General features: G+C 46.3%; 3 protein-coding genes and 1 long non-coding RNA gene across 4 annotated transcripts; 2 read left to right on the top strand and 2 right to left on the bottom strand.

The window, feature by feature from the left end:
* The first annotated feature begins 5886 nt into the window (after window positions 1–5886).
* Window positions 5887–6568, top strand: LOC135711890 (uncharacterized). The gene is made up of 3 exons (XR_010518510.1): window positions 5887–6129; window positions 6191–6370; window positions 6431–6568. It is a non-coding gene; the product is annotated as an uncharacterized LOC135711890 (long non-coding RNA).
* Window positions 6569–9447: 2879 nt separating this feature from the next.
* Neurl4 (neuralized E3 ubiquitin protein ligase 4) lies at window positions 9448–14803 on the bottom strand. The gene is made up of 5 exons (XM_065234794.1): window positions 14582–14803; window positions 10942–14513; window positions 10773–10877; window positions 9891–10711; window positions 9448–9822 (listed from the first exon to the last, which is right to left on the bottom strand). The coding sequence occupies exons 1-5, from the start codon at window positions 14732–14734 to the stop codon at window positions 9479–9481; spliced, it is 4995 nt and encodes a 1664-aa protein (XP_065090866.1). The 5' UTR covers window positions 14735–14803; the 3' UTR covers window positions 9448–9478.
* Window positions 14804–16261: 1458 nt separating this feature from the next.
* Window positions 16262–17313, top strand: yellow-k. The gene is made up of 2 exons (XM_065234770.1): window positions 16262–16806; window positions 16872–17313. The coding sequence occupies exons 1-2, from the start codon at window positions 16262–16264 to the stop codon at window positions 17311–17313; spliced, it is 987 nt and encodes a 328-aa protein (XP_065090842.1).
* Window positions 17314–17356: 43 nt separating this feature from the next.
* Window positions 17357–17911, bottom strand: LOC135711815 (zinc finger protein 48-like). The gene has a single exon (XM_065234769.1). The coding sequence runs from the start codon at window positions 17909–17911 to the stop codon at window positions 17357–17359; it is 555 nt and encodes a 184-aa protein (XP_065090841.1).
* Between the last annotated feature and the right edge of the window lie 120 nt (window positions 17912–18031).

Below are 18031 nucleotides of genomic sequence, written 5' to 3'. Positions count from 1 at the left end.
TCCGGCATTCTTACGACGTGCCCACCCCACCGTAGTGGCCCAACTTTTGCAGTGTGGACGATGGATGGTTCGGCCAGCAGCTGGTACAATTCATGGTTCATTCGCCTCCTCCACGTTCCGTCATCCATCTGCACTCCACCATACGCAACACCTTCCGTTCGAAAACACCAAGGGCGCGTTGGTCCTCCACGAGCATAGTCTAAACTTCGTGGCCGTAGAGGACCACCGGTCTAATCAGCGTCTTGTAGATAGTCAACTTCGTGCGGCGGCGAATTGTATTCGACCGGAGCATCCTCCGGAGCCCAAAGTAGACACGATTATTATTATTATTATTTATCTTTATTAGGGAGGCTTTTAGCCTTGGGCTGGTTCGCCTCCATAGTAGACACGATTCCATGCTATAATGCTTATTTGAATTTATCTGCTGGTATCATTTATGGCGGTCACCAGTGAGTCCAAATACACGAACACGTCGATCACCTCGAATTCGGGGTGGTAGGCTAACATTGTCTTCCCTAGAACCTCTTCCTCTCATGTATTTCGTCTACGATGCGTTAATGGCAAGTCCAATCCGCCTAGCTTCAGTCTGATGTACATTTCCGCCATCGTCTCAAAGTTCCGTGCCATAATGGCGATGTCATCGGCGAAGCCAAGAAGCTCGATGGACTTCCTGAAGATCGTGCCACTCGTGTCTATTCCAGCTCTTCTTATCACACCTTCTAACGCGATGATAAATAGCAGACACGAAAGTCCATAACCCTGCCGTAAACCCCTACGAGATTCAAAGAGACTTGAGAGTGTCCTCGATACTGGAACAACGCACATCACTCGATCCATCGTCGCCTTGACCAATCGGGTCAGTTTATCCGGAAATCCGTACTCGTGCATAATCTGCCATAGCTGATCTCAATCTATTGTGTCGTATGCGGATGTTAAATCGATGAACACATTATGTGTGGGCTCGTTGTTCTCGCGGCCTTTCTGCAGAACCTGAAAAGGTTAGCGTCCAAGTCTTTGCACATATCGGCTTGCGGCACGTAGCCTTTGCGCGAACTATTTAGCTTTTCGTTGAACTTCCGTGTGTTGTTTACGCGGTACAGATGTTACATCGCCTCACGATCTCGGTCTTCCTGCTGGCGCTTCTTCCTTCGAAAACCCGAGTTTTGTCTGTACCGCTCCACATTCAATCTCGTGCGGTTTTGCAGCATTCTCGCCCGTGCTGCATTGTTCTCCTCTACTAACAGTTTACATTCACCATCAAACCATTCCTTTCTTTGGTCCGGGATCTCAGTACCTAGTGTCGCTGCAGCAGTACTACCAACAATCAATACGAAAACTAACGATTTTAAATTGGCTCACCACTTTAGTAGCCTATTGGTCCCAAGCAAACGATTAACGTACCCTATTCTAGTTGAAATTCTATTACTACACTATGTTTGTTTTGATTCGCTATGAAAGTTTGACAGATAACATCAGGGGTGTGTGGATTCATGCAGAACATGCAGGGGTGAGTGAAATAGCTTGGGACTGCTTGGGACCGTTGTTCTGGTACTGAGTGAGCCAAAAATAATAATGATTTTCTTCGGGACCCAGTGGTCTTAGAGTTACCTCTATGGTACTACCATAGAGGTAACTCTAAGACTAGAAGGTCCCGAAGAAACGTGCTCAACTTTTTAGCCTAGCTCTGGTACTCTCTTCGGTCCCAAGCTAATCGATTCACCCCTCGAAACATAGGAAAATCCACTAACCCCTCATTTTATCTGTCAAACTTTCATAGCGAATCAAAACAAACATTGTGTAGTACTAGAATTTATACTAGAATGGGGTACGTTAGTCGATTTGCTTGGGACCAATAGGCTAGTCAAGTAGTGAGCCAATTTGAAATCGTTAGTTACGTATTGATTGTTGGTACTACCTATGGCGAAACGTCCCTCCAACCATCTTCTAGCTCTTCCATGGGTAGTGCCGCTTCCAGCTGCTGCGCGTAATCCTGGGCAACTCCGCCGTCCCATAATTGCTCCATGTTGAGTCGCGGCGTTTGACCACCGACGATCCGAAGTGACAGCTCATAGAAGCTTCTTTCAAAATCTTGCCCAAGACGCCATATTTAAAATACGTTAAACACTACCGCCATCTTCTCATCCGATCGCGACATATCATGAGCAAGGATACGAACACACGTTAAATTTATATTGACTTGGTTTGCGTCTCACCTCGTTTGACAGATCTGATCGCCCGACAGATCAAATCGCTCATTTGACAAATCGAATCGAAGACAAACGAAATGCTCCAGTGTCATGTCGGTTCGTCGGTGGTTTGACTTCGACGGGTGTTATGCACGATCGAGAGTTTTGAGCTCATGCATACTGCAACCATAGAGTTAACTCTGAAGACCCACGCACATCTGATCCGGATCGGACGCGTTGCGGCAAAGTGACAGCTAAATCTATTGTCTAGCTGTCAAATGTACGTCAAGGCAACTCAAACGGATCTAATGTAGGTGGCTCTTAAGACTAGTAGCATAGAGGTAACTCTAAGAACACTGGGTCCCGAAGAAAATCATTATTATTTTTGGCTCACTCAGTACCAGAACAACGGTCCCAAGCAGTCCCAAGCTATTTCACTCACCCCTGCATGTTCTGCATGAATCCACACACCCCTGATGTTATCTGTCAAACTTTCATAGCGAATCAAAACAAACATAGTGTAGTAATAGAATTTCAACTAGAATAGGGTACGTTAATCGTTTGCTTGGGACCAATAGGCTACTAAAGTGGTGAGCCAATTTAAAATCGTTAGTTTCGTATTGATTGTTGCTAGTAGGTCCCGAAGAAAAGTGCTCAACTTTTTGGCTCAGCTCTAGTACTATCTTCGGTCCCAAGCTAATCGATGCACCTCTCGAAACATAGGAAAATCTACGAACCCCTCATTTTATCTGTCAAACTTTCATGGCAAATCAAAACAAACATTGTGTAGTACTAGAATTTCGACTAGAATGAAGTACGTTAATCGATTTGCTTGGGACCAATAGGCTAGTCAAGTAGAAGCTTGCATGTATTGTTATATTAACGAAAAATATGGCGATTCAAAAAACAAAACTGTAGCTTGACCTCTGGACGATTGAATTTCAGGATGGGACTGATATGCGATTACTTTGCTTGATGTGACAAACTGACTTGATGTTGTTTTCACATTTTTCATGATCAAAGTCCGTAATTTTATCACGTAATATGAAAGTAGATGCCAATTGATCTGGTACTTCCAGAGACAAAAAATTGAGCATGTTTCTTCGGGACCCCCTGGTCTTAGTGTTAGCATAGAGGAAACTCTAAGACTATAAGGTCCTGAAATAACGTGCTCAACTTTTTGGCTCAGCTCTGGTACCATAGAGGTAACTCTAAGACATGCATCCGTCCTGCCAACTACCAACAGGTTTATGCCGCCACCTGCTCTTCCTCGGATCCGGGACACCCTAAAACAGGCACTGAGGAAGCTTCCGAACCTCCCGACCCAGTCGCGCTTGCTGCAGACATCCGCCATCGTCATCGTCCCGGTCCTGTGGTCGGTGATGGTATCGGGGGCTTCCGGCCTGCAACCTCAGGCGAGTATGTTAGTGATTCCGAACTTTCGGTACCTGATGTCCTTTCGATTTCTAGTGCCCGTGATTGCTCTTCGAATGGTCTCCGGATTTACTACCAAAACGTGCGTGGGCTGAGGACTAAAATCGACTCGTTTTTCCTGGCTGTTGCGGAGGCCGAATATGATTTGATTGTGCTGACGGAAACGTGGCTGAACGACCGAATTTACTCATCGCAACTTTTCGGGTCACTCTATTCCGTCTTTAGAACTGACCGGTCTGCCCTAAACAGTCAAAAATCGCGCGGTGGCGGAGTCCTGATTGCAGTATCTACTAGACTAGCCAGCTACGTAAGTACGTCACCCATTTCCAGTCAACTGGAACAGCTGTGGATTGTCGTAGAACTTCCACAAAGCAAGCTTAGTGTAGGCGCAATCTACCTGCCTCCCGACCGCAAAAACGACTGCACGATCATCCGTGAGCATGTGGAATCGTTAGGGTCAATTTCGTCACAATTAAGTCCCTGCTCTCCCGCTTTCGTATTTGGTGACTACAATCAAGCTGGTCTACAGTGGCGCTTTACAGACAGTGGCACACCATTAATTGATCCACTGCTTTCGCATATGCCGGTTGCTTGCTGTGCTCTTTTGGACGGTTTTAACTTTTACGGGTTCACACAAGTGAATACTTTTCCGAACCGAAATGGACGTTTGCTAGATCTTGTCCGTCGAGCCACTGATTGATCTAGATGCCGATCATCCCGCTCTCGTCGTGTCATTTAGTTTACCTGTGCCGATTCTTTTTACGCCGTCATCTGAGTGCTACTCTTTGGACTTTCGCCGGGCCGATTATGTTGCATTGAACAATGCGCTTGCGGAAATTGATTGGCAATTTATCGAAACTGCCGCTAGCGTGAATGATGCAGTGGATTTTTTCAGTGCAGCACTGGAAGATCCTATTTTCCGCATTGTCCCAGCTCGACGACCTCCGCTAAAGCCTGCATGGTCTAACCCACGCCTACGCGTGCTAAAACGTCAACGCTCTGCCGCCCTCCGAAAGTATTGTAACTCTCGCTCGCCGTACTACAAACGACTGTTCAATTTTGCGAGTCGTAGTTATCGAAATTACAATCGTTTTCTCTATAATCGACACGTGAGACGCACGGAAGCGAACCTTCGCACGAATCCGAAAAGTTTTTGGTCGTTTGTCAACTCAAAACGGAAGGAATCCGGATTGCCTTGTTCCATGTTTCTCGGGAATGACTCGGCTAATAGTGAAAGAGAAAAATGCGACTTGTTTGCTCGTCATTTCAAGCAAGTGTTCAACGATTTCTCCGCTTCGCCAACACAAGTGCTGGATGCTGCTGTTGGGATGCCACGTGATGTGTTTAGTTTCGTTATTCCGCGCATTTCAGAAGACATGGTGATAGCCGCAACACGCAGACTGAAGCTATCGTTCGCCTCCGGACCTGACGGCATTCCGTCATCAGTTCTAAAACGTTGTGTAGCCAATCTCTGCCTTCCACTTGCGAGGCTATTCAATCTCTCGGCACAGCAATGTGAGTTCCCCTGCCGCTGGAAACTTTCTTATCTGTTCCCAGTGCACAAAAAAGGAGATAAACGGAATGTCATAAATTATCGTGGAATCACCTCCCTGTGTGCCTGCTCAAAACTGTTCGAGATTATCATAAATGGTGCTCTGTTCGCACGCTGCAAAAATTATATCGATACAGAACAACACGGTTTCTACCCGAAGCGCTCCGTGTCCACGAACCTGGTGCAGTTCACTTCTAACTGTCTGCGATGCATGGATTCAGGATGGCAAGTCGATACTGCGTATATGGATCTAAAAGCTGCATTTGACACGGTGGACCATAATATCTTGCTGGCCAAGCTGGAGATACTTGGCATCTCGTCAACTGCTGTGGATTGGTTCAGATCTTACTTGGTGAATCGCCTCGTGAATCGCTATGTACATGTTGTTACGTTTTATTTGATGCAAGCTTTTTGAGCAGAATCAGAGTAGTTTCGCTTGATCGTGCACATTAAAATTATGCTTCATGGGCAAACGTCACCAGTCAAATTGACGGATATCGCCGCACGGGCGAGTGGAATAATAGCACTTCCGACAACAACACACGAACACAACTGCAGATGACGTCGCAACGAAGCCCGTCGCTCAAGCAGCAGCAAAGCAGCAGAAAGTGCAAAAGCGTGGTCTGATTCGGGCGGCCATAGCCGACGCGGTAGTGAAAATCGCGAAAACTTTCGCGATTCGATCGCAATAGCCTCGAAAGCAACTGCGGCATTTCGAAGAGGCCATCGAGACAGTTTGTGGAGACTGTGAGCGCCGAGTACGGCACGAAAAGTCATTTGCAGTCACTGCCCATATTTGCCGTCGTCGCGAGTGGATTCTTTTGACGGGTGCGCGCAGTATCAGCGACAGTCCATTGTCGGCAGGTTGAAGCGACGTTCGATTCCGACACGATTGCCTTGGGGAAGTAGGCAGCTGGTGGCAACAACATCGGCATCGACCAGAACCGCCGAGAAACGGTAAGTCGAGTACGTCGCCTCACGGAAAGATTACCGCTATTATCGTGAATTATATTCACAGACGAGCGCTCACGCTGTGACCTCGGACGCCATCTTGTACATCAGTCTGCGGGATTCATCGTGCACATCAGACACGTGAGGCAACTTGGGACACGTGAACCACTGCGGGATTCGGGACTCGATATTCACTGCGGCCACAAGTCGGACGGAGAAGAAAAGTCGTGATTCGATACTAAAAGCGGTAAGCCACTTCCATGTTCATGACTGTTACGGCATTGCTGACACGTTTTCCTTCCTCCAGCATCTGCTCCTACATACAGTCGATCGAGTGGGCCACGGCGGCTGGATACGGCCAGCCTCGGAAGACAAAAGATAAAAGCCTTCAATGCGAAGTAAGTTGCCCACTGCGTACACTGCCGACAGATGGAGGCTAACGAGTTGTTGCCTCAGGGCTTTTTGTTTTCCAGCTCGAATTGACGAAAGAATCAGCGACGTAATAGTTTGACCAGCTCAGGGTACAGCGGCAACGCTGAGTGAACTCGGTCCGAAATTGAGTCGCCCCCTGGTCGGCACTGCACCGTCAAAGGAACTCGGCTTGGACCGTACGTGCCGAAACGTTGTCGTGCAAGGTGTGCGAACTGAAAGCGGACCTACATCGCCAGTAAGCGGCCAGTAAGCGGGTGACGATCTGAACCCGATCGCTTTGAGGTGGACGCCAACCGTCATCAGGCCCTCGAAGCCGGTCGCGGTGGAGCATGCACGGTGCCTCCACGTCGGCACAGTCCGAAGATCGACGGTGATGAGCTGTGAACGAGAGGATGTGCGGATGTTCCGGTAGCAGTGAGTACACCAGTGAAGAGAGGAAGCATTGAAGAAGAAGAAAAAAGAACTAGCTAGGCGATTCTGAAGAACAGGAGCTCAGGAGTTAGGTGTAACATGGGAGGGAAATAAAGCTTGCACTATGTTATCGTATATTTTGTTGTGGTAGTCATTCATGCTTTAGCCGGTACGACCAATGCTTTTGTCCCTGCAGAGGTCGTTTTGCAACAATGTCAAGATTGGCGCGTCGGAATCGGATGTTTTCTCAAACAACTCGGGAGTCCCGCAAGGCAGTAACCTAGGACCGCTACTATTTTCGATCTTTTTAAACGATGTCGCCTTGCTGATACCATTAGGATGCCGCGTTTTCTATGCAGACGATACGAAAATCTACAAAATTATTAAAAGCCTCTCGGACTGCTGGGATCTCCAGAATATGTTAGGTCTTTTTGCTGACTGGTGCTCAAGAAATTTGATGAGTCTAAGCATAGAAAAATGTAACATTATTTCATATCACCGAAAAATTGAACCAATCATGTTTGACTATGTTCTCTACGGACGCTGTCTTGCTCGTGTAGAGCACATAAAGGATCTCGGCGTTACCTTGGACTGCAGACTCACTTTCAGAATCCACTACACTGACATCATCTCCAGAGCTAATCGACAATTGGGCTTTATTTTCAAAATTGCCGACGAGTTTCGTGACCCGCTATGTCTCAGGTCACTTTACTGCTCGCTTGTGCGATCCTTATTGGAGTCAAGTTCAGTTGTTTGGTGCCCTTTCCATGCTAGCTGGATCACTAGAATTGAATCCGTTCAACGCAAGTTTGTGAGATATGCTCTTCGTTTCCTCAACTGGCGTGACCCAACGAACTTGCCACCGTACGAGGAGCGTTGCCGTCTCCTGGGAATCGAGCCATTAGAGGTGAGACGGACGGTCGCTCAAGCTATGTTCGCTGGAAAGCTGCTTACAGGTGACATTGACTGCCCAACACTGCTGTCACAGCTAAATATGTATGCCCCTGAGAGGTCTCTTCGTCAACGCGACTTTCTGTTTTTGGAACCACGGAGCCGGAATTATACACAACACGAGCCTATTCGAGCAATCAGCCGGCAATTCAACAACTTTTTTTATATGTTCGACTTCAATGTATCAGCTGACGTGTTTCGTCATCGGCTACTTGGCCTTTTCCGTACCGTTGACCGTAACTATTTAGTTTAAGTTTTATTCATTTAGACAGTATTTGTCAGTTGAATTTTTCAATAAACAATAAACAATAAACAATTGCAACTGATTTTAACTTGACAAAATTGTCGATTAATTTACTATGATTGTTTTAATATTTACATGGACCTGCCATTTTCTCAATGCCTACTTTTTCCATGAGGGACTGATATGCTGCCGTTATACGCATAAGAGTCCCACTGGGTATAAGGATTGCATAGAACATGGGACAGTTATGCGTATAACGGCAGTATGGGGTTATAGCGAAGACAACAAATCAAGAAGACTGGCAACTCTTCCATTTTCTCAAACGAATGCTATCAGACAGGTACAATCGCGTCATCTGCCGCTCAAAGGTAAATGGTTCGAACGAATTTGATAGCAAAGATTACATCCTCAGAAGAAAGGTGAGTGTATTTGCTAATTTTTCTATGCGTTGCTTCCACCTTCACTCAAGCGCAGCGCTATTGTATTTGTCGCTTGGATTCTGGCAAAGTTGCCAGTCTTCTTGATATGATGTCTTCGGTTATAGGCAGTATACCCAATATACAAAAAGGTGGACAAGCGGGCATGTAACAACTGCCGAGCGATCATTATTCCCAACGTGACGTTCTTTTTATGAATATCTAGCGCTGTTTGACGATATCGGACTCGTTTAAAACAAGTGACTACGACAAGGCGATGGTCATTCCGGACAACAGCTGTTCAATACTGCGCTTCAAGGTGTTATGCAACGTTCGAGGCGGTGGTAGAACAATACACAATTGTTGTACCTCGCATCATTGAGGACGTCGGATAACAATTGTAACAACGAAATTCGCAACGAGACACATAATTGCCGGAAGTCGTGCTTTCTTTAAAGATTTCACCATAAACGCATATCAGTCCCATATGGATAAGAAATCAAGCAAAGATGAGACTGATATGCGATTATGGGTAGTAAATGTGTTATGTACAAAACGCTGATAAGACCGAGTATTTAGTTCACTATGGGGGGCATGGGGTAGACGATGCTCAAGGTCAAACTGCAAACAATGGGAGTTTTCGAACGTCGATTCGTGCTAAGGACCATCTTTGGTGAGGATAAGCAGGACGCGGAGCTCAGCAAGCTCAGTGGTTAGATCAAGCAATAATCGACTCAGTGACCCGGAAGCAGTAAAAGCAAGTCATCAGAAGAAGAAGAAAAACCACTAGATTACTTCTGAAGCTGATATTTAGTACGATAGTAATTACACAATATGATAGTTACATAAGCATACAGTATTGTAATATGTACTTTTAATAAATTTTCTGTCAACAGTAATTCTAAACCGGAGTTAGCAACACCATCAGAGCCGTCAGAACGCATGCATCGGCCTCCTTAGTGGTCCAATAGCGTGGGCCATTTCCGCTGCCATTGATCGCAGAGGAACCTATTTCACTGGAACCTGCCGCCGCTTCACTAAAATCTATAGTCGACAAAGATTGAGATCGAACGCGCACCTCGAAGGTAGCGCAAATCCGGTAGCAAACACTGTTCGCCATGTACCGATGGAATGATGACCGCTGCGAACGTTCACTCGAATCGGGTGACGATTGCAGCAGGATGTGCGTACCCGGTACAAAGTGGTCGCCCACCGTTGATCCATCCGGTAAAAATTGACACGATTCTGGAAAATGAACACAGAAGTCGAATAAAACGTAAAATGTAAAACTAATACAGATGGGTGTGGCTTACCGATTGGCAACGGTTGACCATGGTCCAAAACCGAGCGAATCTTCTCCACTCGAGCGTTGTAGTAAGCCGTAGTCCACACGGTGTCGTCTGCCGTATTGACAGCGCAAGTGCTGCTCAGCGTTTGATTGAGCTTGAATCGCACCCAGCCTTTAATCATCGAGCTCTGCAGAGATGGAGCACAACCTTCGCAGAAGCAACCGAAACTATCGCCGGCGAAGAAAACTTCCGGCAGCATCAGGGTGCGCTTGAATCCCATCACTAGTTTAAGGTAGTCGCAATCCTTGTTCTCGACAACGCTCAGCATGGACGAAGAGGATACCGAATTTGTCCGAGAAGATCGCATTTGATCGTCAGCAAATTCCACGATGGTAGCACGGCGGCTCGTTGAAGTACTAGTAGTCGTGGAGGTTTGCGGTGCCGGAGGTTGATGTTCTGGGGCCGTTGAACAGGAAGCCTGAAGCGGCAGTCCTAGCTTTGCACGATTGTTTGCAATCGTGTTGCTGTCTTCCTCCACTTCGGACTCGTTAAGCTGAATGCTGAAATCTATGTTACCCTCCACGTCTTCCAAATAGTTTGGATCAGTGTTGTTCTCTTGAGTAGCTTGGTTCGTTGGCGGAGGATTTGAGCCATTCGGCTGCCCATTGCTAGTGCCGCTTGAGCGATAATCTTCAAAGCCTTCATCATAGTTGACGGATTGGGACAATTCGCCTCCTCGGTTACTGTCAAAGCTGCCCTGGAGAGCGTTGAACCGATGGGTACTTTGGCTGCGCTGAATGTTGAGATTCGTGGAATGTTGCAACTGAAGCGAGTCCCGCAGGCAACTGGAATTAAAGCGACGCAGTTAGAAGCTGACTGAAAATTGAAAACAAATTGGATATTTACCAAGAATTTGTAAGATCTTGATTCCTCGCTTCGTTGGCCGTGCGATTTTTGATCGATATATTCATCAGTAAGTTTTCGGAAACGCTATCCATGACGGAACGGCTCCTAGAATAAAAGCACCAGAACGTTACGATCAGGAGTATCCGCCAATAAATAGTTACACACTTACATAGCAGATGGGCCCGGATTTGAAGCACAGGCTGCTACATCGGTTTCCTTTTCGTGTACTTCCAAATCTGCCTTTTCACACTGGGGGATATTTTCCACTTCTGCCGCTGAAGTACCGGAAATACCAGCAGCAATCGTTCCAGCTGGCATAGCTGCCAATTCTTCGTTAATGGGGCTTCCGCTTTTCGCATCGCCATTGACGATCGAAATCTTCTCACATTTACCATACACGTCGAATACCGGATAAATGTGATGAGGCAATCCTACGGCCAGATCATCCAGCTGAGTTTGTCCGAAAGCAATGCTCAAGTTTCCTGCGTGAGTCAACGTCAGCGTGATGATCGATCCGACTTGGATTTGTTCGAAGATTTCCGCATATTTGGACTGAGTCTTATTGCCGTTGATGTTGATGTAATCGTGAGTGGCTATCCAGCAAGGTCTCCGGAACAGGATAGCCGATGCTGGAAATGGGAACTGATGGGTTCCGGGGCATACACCCAAGGCACCAACCGCTATAGTTCCCTTCCATTTGGGATTGATTTGAGTGATTTTAATACTGATGCTGTGACCCTTGCAGAGAGGCTTGGATAGACAAACAACCCCCTGATGGTAAGATTGAACTCGTGAAGCGGATTTTTTGTCATCAAACAGTTGAATATTCTTGCCGTGACATTCGGAAAATTCGAACGATATACTATCTGAGTCGATTGACTCCAGCATCGAGTCCTGTTTGTTCAATGGATCCAGGCCAAGTTCGAGCGAATCTTGTAGCCGAAGACTACAAGGTCTAAGGGGAGACGATGGTCCTTGAGAGGAGATCACTTGAACGGCCATTGTACATCCCATCAGTTCAACAACTGCAAATATATCCTCCGAAACGTTCTGGAAACTGATGTTCATGTCCTCGGAATTGAGCAAGATCTTGAGGGTCCGTGAAGCGGTCAGTTCTATAGCAATGCGATCTCCCACTCTGAGCCAGTCTAGCGAGGCGAGAGATTTCTGTAGCAAAGTTGAATTGTAGCGTACCTCGTTACCGCTGACATACCAAACGTTGGCAGGGATTCTTTTCATGCTGATTGGAATGTTTTTTCGGACATGTTCATCCGAGAGATTCAGATCAGTCACGCCAATTTTCAAACTTCCCGCGTAGAGAGGATTCACCTCGGTGATCTTGATTTCAAATGTTTCTCCCACGACGAGCGGTCGCTCGGAAAAGACCAAGCAATGCGAGAGAGCAGCGTTAGTGCAACGAGAAGCCAAGGTCCAGTTCTGCATAAGTGTAACATTTCCAGAAATACAAGACCAGCGATGCTTGGCTTCCAGCGCCGGTTGAATGACAGAAGTCGCTTGCAGACTTTGTGAATTCTCACTGATTGCGTACGGAGCACGAATGTCCGGTTGTGGGGTTGTAATACTGACCTGAGCACATTGGCCGTACAAATCAATGACGGCATACAGATTCGGAGCCTTACATTCATAGTACGGACCTTGATCTACGCCGTTGATGAAGAAATGTATATTATCTACGTTGCGCATGACTCCAACACGCGATCCAGCCGTTAGAGTATCCAAATCGAACGGAAGGTCATTCCGAATCGTTGCTCCGTTGCGCATCAGAGTAGTACCGGAGATCATTATAGTATCGTGCTCGAGATCGGTTGCAGTGCTCGGCAGACTCAGCTCGTCCGGTCGGATTCCGGTCACGCCTATCTCGATGCTGCCATTCCACTGATCAACCACTGTTTCGAGAACAATTTCGAAAAGTTCTCGCTGACGAAGCGGCCGATTACTGAATACGATTGAATCATTGAATTCAGCCAACGCTTTCGGACGGCACGCCGTCAATCCACCATTTGAGATTCGAGCATTCTTTCCATGAACAGAATGGAACTTCAGCTTTGGTTCGCTGCTGAACAGTGTGGTATTGGAGATGGTGGAATTCCCCGTGTCCGGAGTTCCACACTCAGACGTATCCACTATGCTTGCTTGCGCAGCTTGACCGTACAGATCAATGACACCGTAGACCTTCTCAGGAACATTCGAAGCAGCCGGTCCTTGGTCGACGCCATTAACCCAAAAGTGTAGAGTACCATCGTCCTTTCGAACCACTCCAACACGATCTCCTACCTGCAATCGGTCTAGATTCTGTCCATACTGTTCAATCACAGTCATGCCATTGTGCATTACGCCGTTTCCGGTCATCATCCACGTCCCAGAACGAACATTTGTCATGGTGAACGGGAAATCTAGCTCCGTTGAGCTGTGCGTTGTTACACCCATCTCGACCGACCCGGCCCACTTGGTAACTACCCTTTCCAATCGAACCTGGAACATTTCGTTAGGCCTTAGGGGACGTCTAGTCAGTACAACTCCGTTGTTGAAATCATCCGAAGCGTTGGGACGCAGAGCCGTCCTGCCACTATGCGTTACACTAGCATGAGATCCACACATTGGATGAAACAGCAGCCGATCCGAGTGACCGAAGTCTACTTCAGGACTTGGTGGTATCAGTTCTTGTTCAGTAACGGGTAAACTCATGAGATTGTTTCGCCTAGTGACTAAATTTTGCTGTTCACGTTCGTCTCGGTCAACGATCGTAACTTTGATCGTCATGCCGTACAGATCAATAACGCCCCACAGAGTTTGGGAAACTCTTGTTGCCGCGACGCCTTGGTCGCGTCCGTTGATATAATAGTGCAGATTCCCGTTAGATTTGCGCATCATTCCCACGCGATCTCCTTCCCGCAGTTCGTCCAGATTAAACTCTCCGTATTCCCTTCGTGTACCTTTTCCATTAGTCAGAATACCACAGCCGGACATCATGATGGTTCCGCTTCGAAGGTTTGTCATCGTAGCAGGAAACTGCAACGCCGACGGACAGTGCGTGGTCACACCGACCTCAATCGATCCGGACCACTTGTCCACCAGTCGATCAATCCTTATTTCAAACAATTCGTTATCCCTCAGAGGTCGATGAGTCATAACAACACCGTTGTTGAACTCATCCAACGGACGTCGCCTCTCCGCCGTTCGGCAATTCGCACTTAACTTTACCAGTGATCCACACCGTGTATGAAATCGTAGCTTATCATTTGGATCCATCCCATCCAACCCAGTCCCACACCCAGAAGGACCACCCCCATTGGCATTAGCACTGACTGACATTTCCACCGACATTGCAATGTCTATGTTTTGGGAAACCTGCGTGCTTTCATTGCCATACTCCAGACTATCTGAAGGACAGATCGAAACCTGCACGCACTTACCGTATAAATTTACTAAAGCATACACATTTTTCGGAATGTCCACCGCAGCAACATTCTGGGATTCTCCGTTCACGTAGAAAATCAACTCCCCCTGAGCCGTCCTCACCACCCCCACTCGATCTCCCTCACCTAGCTTGTCGAGATCCGACCCATAGTACTCCATCAGCGAGAGACCATCCTTGAGCACCGAAATCCCGGACATCACCCATGTCCCATTACGCAGCTTTGTTGCACACGGCGGTAGTTCCGTCGCTTCCGGATTGACCGTAGTCACACCAATCTCGATGCTTCCACTCCAGGCATGGATCTAGAATTCCGAAGAAGGCAGTCGTCGCAAAACAAAGAATAATTTTCCCAAAGTTGAAAAATCAATACCTTCTCGTCTATTCGAACTTCGAACAAGACGTCATCTTGCAGGGGCTCGGCGCTCAGCACCAACCCGTGGTTGAATTCACTGATGTTCCGCATCGCCGTCCGGTTGTTGTTGGCTAGCGTGATCCGCTTGCCACAGCGGCGATGGAACGACATCTTTGTTTTGTAGACTTTTCACAGAAAATTCGAATTTAATCGCTTTCCACTCTTGCGTGCTGCACAAACAAAAACAACACTCTTTTTGGCTGGACTCGTCTGACAGCAGCGCGGAGGCGAATGTTGAAAAGTTTTGACAGTTTCCTTGCTGGATTTTCATGAATGGATCGATAAAAACAAAAACAACAGTTATGTTTACGTTCGCTGCGCTGCTGATCGTTTGGTTGTGTTGGTGTCATGGCGTCCTAGGCGCCGAGACGTCGACGCCGGCAGACTCATGAATGGAATCGCATATAGTAGTTTGTTATCAAACGTCCAGTCAGCTGTACGTCAAGGACGAATGGAGTGTTCCACTGCACCAGATGATCCACGAAAGAAATTTAACCCTGTAATGCCCATTATTTAAAACATTTTATATTATAGGTCTCCCTATAGGTACAACAATGTGAAAAATTGGTTCGTATCAATAACAAGAGTTTATTTTACTCCAACATTTCTCAAGCTCTCATCGTGCTTTTTGTATTGGATTCATTTTGATCTAGATCAATAATTGAATTATTATTATTAGTTATTTTCTAGAGCAGTATTAGATCGATTTATTTTTCAATTATATCCGGAGAGATTTTTGGGCGTAACTGGTTTTTGTAAACAATGACTTCAGTCACCATTTTCTCGGGTACCATACACAAACGATATCATAGATGCTTCGACCATACCACATACAGTTGGTAGTTAGGCGCTTCTTATGGTTTTTGTTTATGAGGGCATACTATCTACTCTACCTACTACTAGAGGAATCACTCCCATACATGATTGTGTTGTTAGTGAGATTGATCTATTAATCACGAGAAATCGGTGTTTGAAATAATAGTTTACAAAAAACAGTTACGGTCAAATTGTGATAAACCAGCCTGAAAATTACAGTAATAACGAAGAAGGATGTTTTCGACCTATGTATAGTGAAATTTTCTATTAAAATTACAATTAATACATTCAAGAAATCTGAAACAAAATTTTAAGGAAATACTCGGGAAATGCAATCACGTTGAAGAATAATGTCATATGCTTAGGAAATCCTTCATGTTTCCAAAAACCTCGGTATAGTCGGTTTTTTTTTTATTCTTCCCATATTCCGAAGTAAACTGCGGATTCATGAAATTTTGGATTTACCGATATCTGGACCTCTGAAAAAGTATGATTTGGTACACCGCGTTGAAGTTGTTTACTAGTTAAAGTTTATTGAAAAGTAATTTCAAGCCGAATCTATAATTTTGGAACCCCTTGTACGAGCAACTTCTACGAAGTCCCAAACTTAAATGTTAGAGCCAACGAACGGGTAACATGTAAATTGCCCTTCCTCATGGTCTTCCCAAGAACGGAAAACAAACAATGCTCGGTTAAAAAAAAAATGCCTAACTCAGCATTGTTTTGGCTCTAGCTCAGTCTAGCTACGCAAATAGCCATTCTACCCCTCTAGTTAGAGAACGCAACTCGATAGTGAAAGTAACTTCTCTCTCGTTCGATAGTATGACTTTTTACAATGCAGTATTTTTTGCATTACTTTGCCTGCACGGTTCCGGTTTCGGTTGGGATCTATCGTCCCTAGGCATTGAGGAGTTTTCCGTCCGACAGGTATCGCTTTACAAATCGCGTGCCTTCCTAACGATCGATTGTGAAAAAGCCAGCCTGGTGGAGGCCTCGTGGCCTGAGAACAAACTAGGAATCCGACCACGCGTCTTGTCCGAGAGCCCAACTTCACACAGCGATTGTTGTGATGAATTGAAGCACGTGATTGGTACGGATGTCGACTCGGTAGCCCGGTTGTGGATTTTGGATCGCGGCGATGATTATGGGCTCTGTGGGCCGAAGTTGATCATTCGTAGTTTGATCATTGCAACGAGTAAGGAGATTCGGTACGACTTTGGCTTGTCGAGCAGAGTGTTCCATTCGATAGTGGTGGATCCCATCAAGGCTTCTGACGGAGATACTCGTGCGTTCGTGACACTGGAGGATACCGACTATATGTTATTCTTTTCGCTTTACAAGCAGACTTTTGGGAAACTTAAATTTGAGTAAGTATGTATTTAGGTATACGGTATTCAAGAACTAGGTATCATTATCCTTTCATCCACATCAGGAGGAAAGACCTATCACCCATTAGTCCGATTTCGCTATCGGAGGTTGCCGTCAATCAAAATCGCCTCTACATTTCTGACAGCCTGAGTGGCCGTCTGTTTCTACTGCCGATCAAGACCATTCGACAGCTGCCATTCCCCGAAGATGGAGTGCAAAAGATGACACTGAAGACGAATGTGACCTACTTAGGGAGACTTCTGGGGCGTGCGAATGGTTTGAAATTGGACCTGTGGGACAACCTGTACTACATCATTCCAAGGGATGGAGCGATCGTGAAATGGAAACCGGGACACTCGCTGAAAGCGGAGAACCATTTGGTTATTTTCCAGCGGGAAATCAACGTTAGTCAGATTATTTTGGGCGTGGGAAATAAGGCTTGGGTCATCGCAAGTGAGTTCGCGTCTGATGAAAGCAAACGGCATTGTTTAAGAATTAGCAAATGATATATCATCCTACTTTCACATTTATTTATTCCGATAAAATATCTTAACCATCCGTAATCACAATGAACGTGATCGTGTCGTCGCTTCCCTCCGGCGTAAACTCCAATTCTGTCAAATCGCCCACGAGCAATTCATTGACCATCGTGGCTTCAGGCGCCTGCTGTGTCGGTCTCTGCACTTCTGGATCGGTGTGACCTCGTATGTGCCGCTTGAAGGAAGTTATATCTGAGTATTTTTTCCCGCAGAATTGACACTCATGTGGTTTAATCTTGTTGTGTGTGTAGGTCATATGGTGCTGCACGTTCCGTCGACGTGCAAACATTTTATCACACAGATCACAATTGTACCGTTTCGGACCTGTGTTTCTTCGTTGACGAGGCTTATTTTCCGCTGGGGTAACCACCCGGGCGACAACCTTTGGCTTTACTTCTTTTGGCCGTATGGATTTAACCCTAATTGGCACCGGTTTGACTCCTTGCGGTGATTCATGCGTCGCGATGTGCTTTCTCCAACACGACCGATCAGTGTATGGTTTTTCACAAATAGGACAAATAAAAGGTTTCTCCTTCAGATGGACCGTCCTTTCGTGGAGCACCATATTGCGCCTACGAGCAAAGGCCTTCGAACAGTAAGAGCATTTGTGATTTTTTACATTTTCGTGCAACTTGATGTGTGATGCGAGGGATGTTTCAAATGAGAACGACCGTGTACAAATTGT

This window comes from Ochlerotatus camptorhynchus, unplaced genomic scaffold (assembly GCF_037179485.1).
Source record: "Ochlerotatus camptorhynchus isolate MF236.1 unplaced genomic scaffold, CSIRO-AGI_Acam_v1.1 ptg000443l, whole genome shotgun sequence".
In the NCBI taxonomy this organism is placed as follows: domain Eukaryota; kingdom Metazoa; phylum Arthropoda; class Insecta; order Diptera; family Culicidae; genus Ochlerotatus; species Ochlerotatus camptorhynchus.
Note: the sequence above shows the minus strand (reverse complement) of the source record. Positions and strands in the feature narration are given on the sequence as shown.

Coding starts and splice junctions, on each gene's coding strand:
- Neurl4 (XM_065234794.1), bottom strand. CDS start 14,734: ATGTCGTTCCATCGCCGCTGTGGCAAGCGGATCACGCTAGCCAACAAC. Junction 10,878..10,941: donor AATCCGGGCCCATCTGCTAT/GTAAGTGTGTAA, acceptor CTTTTATTCTAG/GAGCCGTTCCGTCATGGATA. Junction 9,823..9,890: donor TGGTCAACCGTTGCCAATCG/GTAAGCCACACC, acceptor TTCATTTTCCAG/AATCGTGTCAATTTTTACCG.
- yellow-k (XM_065234770.1), top strand. CDS start 16,262: ATGACTTTTTACAATGCAGTATTTTTTGCATTACTTTGCCTGCACGGT. Junction 16,807..16,871: donor TTTGGGAAACTTAAATTTGA/GTAAGTATGTAT, acceptor CATCCACATCAG/GAGGAAAGACCTATCACCCA.
- LOC135711815 (XM_065234769.1), bottom strand. CDS start 17,911: ATGGTGCTCCACGAAAGGACGGTCCATCTGAAGGAGAAACCTTTTATT.